This window comes from Scleropages formosus, chromosome 19 (assembly GCF_900964775.1).
Source record: "Scleropages formosus chromosome 19, fSclFor1.1, whole genome shotgun sequence".
NCBI lineage: Eukaryota > Metazoa > Chordata > Actinopteri > Osteoglossiformes > Osteoglossidae > Scleropages > Scleropages formosus.
The window spans coordinates 5280148-5290639 of NC_041824.1; the positions used below are offsets into that span (position 1 = coordinate 5280148).

A 10492-nucleotide genomic window follows, 5' to 3' on the forward strand; every position below is an offset into this window, starting at 1 on the left:
TTCGCTCGAGGCGCCTGGCGGGAAACAACCGAAAGGAGCGCGTGCGAACAGTTGGAACAGATCTTTAATAAAAAACGTTGACTTTAGCGGTTGTGTTTTAAGGCACCATGCACAAAAAGATGAAGCTGTACAAAAGCACGTTGGCTTTTCACCATGGTAAAATGAGACGGAAGCGCGCAGACGAGCCGCCCCTCAGCACAGCTCACAGTGCTCTCATGTAAACATTGCGTATGCAAAATATATCTGAGATTAAACATTTCATGCTTAAACTACATACATGTTAACATTGCGGGACGTGTCCCGTTGGCATGCGCATCACTTTACTCTAAACATCATATTTACAAAGGAAACAGACCCAAACATGTATATGAATTAAGATTACTTTAAGAAACATACTGATGAATGATCCATAATAAACCCTATTCCTCTTCAATTTCCACCCCATAAAGCCCAAATGAGACATTTTAGTCAACTACAAAACTAAAAGAGGGACGATATTTGTGCAGGTTTTGGCACTCGTGTCCAGTCTGGTCCATGTTCCACTATACGACACTGAAGACCATGGAGAGGTACTGTTCGTACGACACTTGGATCCAGCCGTCCTGGTCAGTGTCGTACCTTCGAAACACGTCCGTCAGTCTCTGTGAATGACATTGACACTCAGATTACTTCACGTGTCGCGCATTAATTACATGCCTTCTCTTTGTCTTGCACACAGAAAAAAAAAATTGACAAGGTAGCGTGTTCCCTGAATTAGAAATACTTCAACCACTTAAAGCAGATATTACAAATTTAATTTTGGAAAGAAACTTCTACAAATCATCACTTTTACTACACGAGGTCAAGTCACGTGCTGACAGACTGCAACCACAGTAGGGCCACAAGACAGCCATTCTTCAAAAATATTGACTGTACCATGCAGATATTTATTAAAAGTTCATATTCAGTACATAAAACCTACATATCTAGTGGTTTGTTGATTTTATGTCTTTCCATCCTATATCCTCAATTTTCATTCAGATGCTAACAATAAGCAACAAGAAATTACTCTTGGAAAATCACAGATTTCCATATGTGACTGGTGTCCCCAGACAAAGATTTATACATATATCACAAAAAACATCTTGTATAATAGAAGGAAAAAGGCTGACACGAAAGAGAACACATACTGCTCTGCTTTTTATGGAAAAAAAAAAAAAAATCCACACCTCTTATCTCCAATGAACCTAAAATGGGAGGGGGAATAAAATACCTGTAGTACTATGCAGCACTGGATGAAGTCGTCAAAGGCAACTTGTCCCTTTCTCTGCCTATCAAACTTGTCGATCAGAGTGCCGTAGAACTGATCAGAAAGCCGGTAACCTGTTGAGGTACAACACACACACAACGTAACACGTTATTGGGACACGTCCTCCAGCGCTGCATCTCTGCAGACCCAACACCATGTGCAGAATAAAGGAGGAATGAGCCATTCACCGAAGCCCGTGAGCGCTTGCTTGAGCTCGTTCCTGTCGATGAAGCCAGAGTTGTCCCGGTCATATGTGCGGAAGATGTTCTGCCAGTCTGTGATGTATTTCCAGACTCCTGCAAACTCATTGAAATTCACTCCTCCTTTGTTGTCCCGGTCAAACATAGCTGTACATAGGGGTGGGGGGCACAGAGGGTCCAGCTCAACTGACAAAACACCACGCAGCACTTCACAGCAAAACAAAACACCGGCAGCCATCATACTAGTGCAGCATTTCATCTGTTGAACTCTGCCTTTATCATATTTCACATGACCTCTCCAGAAACCACAACAGAATAAGCACATTTCTGTGCTGAGGGATAACGTAGTGTAAAATTAAAAAGCAAAAGACTGTCCTTGCCATGGATGCAAAGTTCATTGTCTCTAATTTAGCAGCAACCACACTGATAGCAGCAGTTCAACCTCCATTTAACTCCAGGAAAGCAATAGCAGTAAACATCTGCAAGCAACAGTGTGCTACAAATCCATTTAAACAGTTACTACAGCAATATAAAACTGTCCATTGGATTAATGAAATAATGCTGCTAAAAGGTTCAAAGGTACTACACAAAATTTTAGAGAATGAGATTTGAAGTGTTCTGGGTACTTACATATAATTGATCGCACGGTTACTGGGTTAAAAGGTGTCCATGTACCTACAAAAAAGTGAGCCTTTTTCAGAACTTGAATTTAAACAAAAATATGTTTAACCAAAGTTCTCTATGAAATAAGATTGCAGCATTTTGACAGCCTGACTTACATGTTCTCCACATTACACAGGTGACCCCTTGAATTTTTTATAAGTGATAAACCAGTTGTACATTTTTGACTTTCCACACTGTGTCAACCCCAAATTCCCACATCACTGCAATTCTACCCTGTTTAACAAAATAGTGTACAATGAAACATTTTTTTAACAACAGAACAACTTCCGATTTCTGGAACAGGTCAGGATAATTAATGCCGCACGGAAATTCACACACAGCGGCCACACAACATATAGCAAGGTACGCAATTGTACTCACAAAATAATAAACAGTGAGAAATGAAAACAATACATAAATAATCCATCAACCACTTTTGGTGATCAGGGTCACAGCAGTCTGGACCCCATCCTGGAATCATTAGGTGCAAGGCAGGGATGGGGAGACAACCTGGACAAGATGATAGTTCATTACAGGGTAAATACATAAATAAATAAAACAAGTAAAAGGCAGGCCAATCTATCAATCTTCCTACACTGCTTGTTCACACAGGGACACGGCAATCTGGAGGCAATCCCAGGATGCCCAGGGCCCAAGGCGGGGCATACATGTCAAGACACACACAGAAAACGCATTTCAAAGTGCTACTAGTAGAAACGCTATAAAACTTTGAGCTGCTTTATAAACTCACTTATAACTGCAATATTCTGTCCAAACAAACAAGCAAAAGTAAAGCTTTGGTTTTTATGTACTATGTATTAAAGTGAAGCATTTCTGCAAAGCTACTTACAGTATTAGCTTTGTACACTAAGCTACAGTTAGTCACCCATTGAATTCGCCCATTTGTCCAGGGATAGAGGGCTGAGGTGTGTTTAGGCCCCAGATGGGAGGAGACTGTGAGATGAATGTTTGGGGCCCACAGAGGTGCCACCCAGTGGCTATGTGCCCCTGCTGTGGCCTGCGACACAAAGAACCAGTGTGCTGGCCGCACACTGAGCTCTCTCATTCCACTGGCCGCTGCCAGACGTGCTCATGGAAAAACTGGGCTCCTCAGTGGCCCTGACAACAGGTCACGCCTCTACAGACACTCGTCACTACAAAAGAATGTAACCACAGCACCTTTTCTTGAAATACCCAGCACCCACTTTAGGCAAGAAGATCAGGACTACGACAAACACTTGAGTAAATCACTCTGTGAATGATGAGACGGCTCAGCACATAAAAACATGCAGAGCAACAGTGTGAAACGGCACTTGGGACTGCGTCCTGACACCCACTTCTCCTCAGACTGCTGGACAGATCAGATGATCGCAGATCCAAGACGCTGCTCACAGTACAAGTGTGTTCAGAAAACCACGTGCTGTTAAACTTTGTTTTCCATGCATTTACAAACAACTGAGACAGTGGGGTCTGTGTGCTTTGTTTTTCACAGCACGGCAGGTAGTGCTGGTGCCTCACAGCTCCTGGGCTATGGGTTCAAATCCAGCTCAGTTTGTGGAAAGCTTGCATGTTTTTTCCCCATTTGCACAGGATTCCTCTCTCAGCTCAAAGACATGTTTCAGGTGAAGCGGTGACTCTAAACTGTCCTTAGTGCATGTGTCCCTGTCACTTTCTATCTGTGATCAAAGGTGTCACCTTCCATATCGGGTGGCTCCATCAGCATCCCTCCATTGAACACAAAGTGTTGGCAGCATGACACCGGAACAAACGCCCTCTGTATTTGCTGCCACATAAACAATTCAGCCTGAAGAAAGAGCACGAAATTCGACTCCATTCCCCAGTGACACTCCAGGTGACTCCCGCTGCTGCCAGGCATGTTGAGCTTTTGGTGTACAAAGCCTGTGCCACGCGACACTGCCTGCACTGACACAAGGGGCACTGACACAACAGCGTGGACAACACGCAGCACAGCAAGGACTCGCACTCCAAACTCACCATTCGATAAGGCCTGCTGGAGCTCCGTGTCTGATATCGAGCCACTTCTGTCCTTGTCCACTCTGTGGAACGAAACACAGGAACTGTGTTCTCATTTCATTTTAACCTCACACAATACATTTACATTTATTAATTTCTTCATGACACTTCTCTCCAAAGCAACTTACAATGTTAAGGTTACAATTATTTACCCATTTATAAAGCTTAGTAATGTTACTGGAGCAATTTTTAGGGTAAGTACCTTGCTCAAGGGTATTACAGCTGGAGGTGGGGATGAAAGCAGCAACCTTCAGTTCCAAAGGCAGTAGCTTTAGCCACTTCACTACCAGCTAACCCTATTGGATATGTGTTAAATTATTGGAGCATCTCTAGGAGTAATTGGAAGTGTATGAAATTCCACATGACTGTCTGTCACTTATATTGTTGGGCGTATTGTTGACTGCGAACACAGCCGAGCAAGTAGCGGAAGAAGTTAGCTGATGGTTTTTCAGGTATGTATGCGCATTTAAGCAGCAGTTGCAGTTTTAGAAAGTTGTTTGCAAAAAAACATGTTTTCGGTGGATCCCAGCTTGGTTTATTGCGCTCTAATGATATTTGGCAAAATCTGTTTTGGGTTTTCGTATGGGCTGGAAAATAATGGAAGGTAGACTTTTGGTATTTGGAATTAAGGTGAACTGGTGACTTTAAATTACCCTTAGCGTAGTATCCAAAATTTCAGGAACATCGCTTTCGGGAACAGATTAATTTCGTAAATCGTGGGATGCCTGTATTGCCTAAGTATCTAGTATGAAACACTGTATTATGTCAAGCGGAGGTGTTTTTTGAGTAACGTCTTTCAAATTTCAGGATGTCCTGCCACAGTCAGTGAAGACACACAAACTACGGCACAGCACAGTGGTGCTGCAGATAGCGCTGGAGTCTCACTGTGACTGGACATGGGTTCAATCCCCGCTCAGCCTGTCAGAAGCTTGCATGTTCTTCTCACGTTTCCTCACATGGGTTTCCTTGAGATGCTCCAGTTTCCACCCACAATCCAAATGTGTTTAAGGTGAACTGGTGACTTTAAATTACCCTTAGTGTGTGAGAGTGTGTCAAATACTGTGCTAAACTGCACAGCTGTATAAATGGTGAATGACTGCAGGCTATTTACTGTAGTGTACTGTAAATCACCTTGGAAGTGTAAGCTACATACTAGTTAGTAATAACTGTACACCTATTCATTCATTCACCAGCATGTAGAACATATTTTCTTCAAAATCCCCTGACTCACACCTTCCACAAATCCAGCTTTGAGTAAATGCTGTCCTTGCCCTGACTCGCACCGTGAGGAAGATATTTGCACCAGTTTATTCTTAACTAATCAGTAACTGTCCCACATGGAAAGAATGACTATCCAGGCTATTTTACCATGTGGCATTTTTTTTCGATGGTGAAAATATGTAAGTTGAAACAAGGAAACTACTTTTGAAGGCCAAGTACAACAGGATCCTTCTGGAAGAAAAGTGCTCGAGTTTATGATTCATTCAGTCGTGGAAACTCCGTCACGTGACCGCGGAGGCCGCGCTATTAGCCGTACCAGCTCTTTACCATTACTTTCACGGTTTACTCACTGTTTTTTCCATAAAATGATGGGAAAAAAAATAAAATTCTTCCTCAGCTGCGGTTACACAAGTTGTGTAAGCAGCGCGCTTCAGTCACCGTGCGTGTATTATACTCTGTAATAATTACTCGGACTTCCTGCCTGGGTGGGTTCTTCAACTTCTTACGTTTCTAGCACATAAGGTGTTAAGATCCGAAATGTGGTAGAAATAAACCGTATGTTACAGACAACTGAACTGCGGTGTCCGTTCAAAAACCGTAGAAAAAAAAAGTTGCAAGTGCGACGGTGCTACTAGCAGCTAACAGCTAACCGCGCGGCAACGACGTCGCTGCGGCGCGAGGGACTCGAACTCCGGAGACACACAGCGCCGAGTTTTACGTCAGACCGCAGGACATTTACACTGCCGCAATGGGAATAAACGGGGTAAACTGAGTGAAAGCCGTCGTTGGTTGGTCGCGGCGCGGCGCTGCAGGCAGCGGAACTCGTGACTGCAGTGACTAACGCTGCTTTCGGTAAAGTAAACCACCCGCTGACAGCCAGCTGACGCTCAACTGACACCCGACAATCAGAGAAGCGACCCACCGCTCTCACTCACTCACTCGCTCGCACGGACGGACGGATTGCAGCGACAGGCCCGGTGGCGGTTTATTCCTTCGTTTTCCGCGGCGCCCACCCCGGCCTCACACACCGCAGTGCGGCTGCTCACCACACCGGTCACGTTTCGCACGAAACGGGTTTTTTCTCGCACCTCTGGAAGATGCTCCACAGGAAGGCCTGGTCGGGCGGCGCGCTGCCGAACGGGGCCCCTCGGTACGGGCTGTTATACGCCATCCTCCACTCGACTCCCTCGCGCTTCTTCCCGTGCTCTCGTACCTCTCCTTCCTTCCGTCACTTCGCTTCACTTCGCGTCGGCATTCTTCGCAGGGGCAGGGCTGATGACGTCACCGGCACCCCGCCCCTTCGGCGTTTCACTCATTCTTTCCTTAACTTTACACCACTCGTTACACGTTGACGTTTCACCCTTCACTCCTGCACCTCTTCCCTTACTCACTTTCTTTATTTCACTCCACTCCTTGGCCCCTTTGCCTGAAGCACTCCACCCATTCAGTCCTCCACTCTACTCCCTGTAAAAAAAAAAAAATTATTTTACTAATTTTTCTTTAACAGATCTTTTTGTTTAAGGTGACTTGCATTGCTAGACAATAAGATTTCTTTTTGCTCACCAATTTGATACTACTAGCTGTTCTTACTTTACAAGTTCACAGTTGGGGTTTTTATCAAGGGTCCAGGAGCAGGAGGGATTTGCACCTTCCTCCAGCACATAGAGATATGCATACATTTATGTGACACTTTTCTCCAAAGCAGCTTACAATGTTAAGATTACAGTTATCACAAGCCTATGATTATTCACCTATTTAGACAGCTGGGTAATTTGACAGGAATGATGCAGGGTAAGAACTTTATTCAAGGGTACTACAGCCTGAGGTGGGGATCAAACCCATGACCTCTAGTACCAAAGGCAGCATCTTTAACCACTACACTATCAGCTCTCTGTATAAAGGTATACACTGTACAAATATGAGTGGAGAAAGACATCAATGCCCATTAAAAACAGCAGAAGTACCCTGAGGGCTCTGCTGCCCAGAAGGATCAGCTCACACACCCACAGTCTGAAGCTACTTGTCCCAAGCTGGAGCCTAACCCAGCAACACAGGGCATAAGGCTGGAGGGGACACACCCAGGACAAGGCAGGACATCAGTTCATCACAAGGCACCCCCAGCAGGACTCAAACCCCAGACCCACTGGACAGCAGATCTTGGCCAAACCCACTTTGCCACCGTGCCACCACACCCCCCCTCCCTGCCTATACTATAATACAATATAAATAATAAATACAATGTAAACACACACACACACATTTTCAGAACCGCTCATCCCATACAGGGTCACAGGGAACCGGAGCCTACCCAGCAACACAGGGCAGAAGGCCAGAGGGGGAGGGGACACACCCAGGATGGGACACCAGTCCATCGCAAGGCACCCCAAGCAGGACTTGAACCCCAGACCCACCGGAGAGCAGGACTGTGGCCCAACCCACTGCGCCCCCCCAATGTAAATACAATACAATGTTTTCTTTCCATGGGCCACATCATCTATGCAAAGGACTTGAGACCAACTTGCCTTTACAACTATACTTGCAGACTACTTCCCAGTCTTGTCTCTAACCATGTGGCGCATCTAGACCAGTGCCTTGCTGCTCCTGAAACAACTTTATAAATTGTTATAAAACATACCGTATAGCTGATATACACTGTGTGAGAACACCTGCCCATTTCTGCATTTTACTGTCATTTTACCCCAGGGCAGCAGCTCTAACCACTACACTACCAGCTGTCTCCACACTCCTTAAATGATCCCTATTTTCAGCAGTGCCCACGTCTGTGTTTTGCTGTACACACAGCAGTGTTTCTGGAGTAATCCATCTGATCACAGTGTTTTCATGGAACTGTGTGTGTGTAAGAGTTGATGACACATTGAGCCCAAAGTGACTGCAGTGTACTGGTGTCACACACTAGGTGTTTCAACACTAACAACAGAGCTTTTTGCCTGCAAATAAAGGACGTGTGTGCTGGTGCAAACGCCTCCCCTCCTGCCCTATCCCCAGGTCCCCTGGTACCTCTCTTGATGGCTGCAGTGTTGCATCATTGTCATCTACCAGTGGCAGCACCATCCAGCTACCTGGGTCAGAGTACTGTAGGGTGGCACAGTAGCTCAGTGGTGTGTGAGAATGTGGGTTTGATTCCCCACTCGGTGTGTTTGGAGTTTGCATGTTCTCCCAGTGTCTGTGTGGGTTTCCTCCTGCAGACCAAAGACCTGCTGTTCAGGTTCACCCGTAGTGTGAGTCACCCAGAGAGATTTTCAGTGATGTGTTAGTAGTGTATCTAGCAGTGTAAGTCACCTTGGTGAATAAGGTGTGTGGGCTCATAACACTACATAGTATCCATTGTAAGTTGCTTTGGAGAAAAGTGTCCACTAAAATGTAAATGGGTGAATTGTGGGAACCATCCAATACACTTGAATCAAGTATTATGACATCCAAGCAGCAAATGTTCTCTCTCACTCACACTTTCTGAACTGCTTGTCCCATACAGGGTCGGGGGGAACCGGAGCCTACCCGGCAACACAGGGCATAAGGCTGGAGGGGGAGAGGACACACCCAGGACGGGACACCAGTCTATCACAAGACACCCCAAGCGGGACTCGAACCCCAGACCCAATGGAGAGTAGGACCCAGTCCAACCCACTGCACCTCTGTGCCCCCTTATGCAACCATTCAAAGATCCAGATATTTATTTCCCTGTTTATTTATTTTTGTTGCATTTCACTTCACCATTCTATGTCATAAACAGCTAGTGTAGTGGTTAAAAGTCCTGTCCGTGGACCAAAAGGTCATGTGTTTGATTCCCACCTCTGGCTATAGTAGCCTTAAGGAAACTCACACTCAGCTGCTTACCCTAAATTGCTCCAGTAAAATTACCCAGCTGCATAAATAATTTTATGTAGGTTAATATTGTAAGTTGCTTTAGGAGAAAGTGTTAGGTAAATATTTCTCTGTTAATAAATAATAAAATATTAAGGACGAAAACTGGCCTGCGTTTCCGCATCTCGCCTTTAGTTGGCAGCAAAACGCACTCAGTCACAAATGAGGCCGTGTGGGAGGTCACAGAGATGTGCAGGACGGGTCATTTGGCATATTTTTGGTTTATGATGGTTATATCCAAGACTTACAGGAGCTACCCAGTGAATAGAGGTATCTGTATATTATTATGCTTTTTTCAATTGCAAACTAAAAGCGATGAGATGCTGAAAAACATGTTTATGCGATGAATCGGTTGCTTCATCATGGCCTGTTTTGTTGTGTCCCAGCTGCGTTTGTAAGCTGAAGTACAAGTGTACTGGGTGAGCGTCACTGAGAGCTCTTGGGGAGGGGGTTCGACAGTTTCAACACTGCTTGTCCCAGCACCCGGATGAAGGTGTCTAAAGGGGGACTTTGGTGCATGACGCACACCAACGGGACCTTATTATAGTTTAGGGTTATGGTTATTCACAGTGCAGTCATCTCCCTAACTTGAACCCTAAAAGCAAAATGGGTGTATAGCTTACATCATTTCATTGTACATTTACAGTATTTATTAGACATTTTTTCCACAGCAACTTCAAATGGATACTGTGTAGTGTTACTAGTCAACACACCTTATTCAGCATGGTAACTTACACTGGGTCACTCATCCATACATCAGTGGAACACACACACTCTCTCTGTCACTGACACACTCCGGGGGAACCTGAACAGCATGTCTTTGGACTGTGGGAGGAAACCAGAGCACCCAAAGGAAACCCACACACACCCACACACATTTTCAGAACTGCTTGTCTCATACAGGGTCATGGGGAACCGGAGCCAACCCGGTAACACAGGGCGGAAGGCCGGAGGGGGAGGGGACACACCCAGGACGGGACGCCAGTCCATCGCAAGGCACCCCAAGCAGGACTCGAACCCCAGACCCACCGGAGAGCAGAACTGTGGTCCAACCCACTGCGCCACCACACCCCCCTATAAAGTCACTTTGCAAACAAACAGTATTAAACTGTTTAATGCTTATAGATTGTTCAAAGTCACAACTCCAACACCCAAAACTTCCAAAGGAGCAATTTCAATATTTTCATGTTGAATAATTGTTTTT

At 45.2% G+C, this 10492-nt stretch overlaps 1 protein-coding gene across 1 annotated transcript; it reads right to left on the bottom strand.

The window, feature by feature from the left end:
* Positions 1-62: 62 nt before the first annotated feature.
* On the bottom strand, positions 63-6678 carry LOC108927712 (programmed cell death protein 6-like). Its single transcript, XM_018741162.1, has 6 exons — positions 6495-6678; positions 4147-4208; positions 2119-2163; positions 1477-1635; positions 1253-1362; positions 63-641 (listed from the first exon to the last, which is right to left on the bottom strand). Exons 1-6 carry the CDS (start codon positions 6575-6577, stop codon positions 543-545), a joined length of 558 nt encoding a protein of 185 aa, XP_018596678.1. The 5' UTR covers positions 6578-6678; the 3' UTR covers positions 63-542.
* Between the last annotated feature and the right edge of the window lie 3814 nt (positions 6679-10492).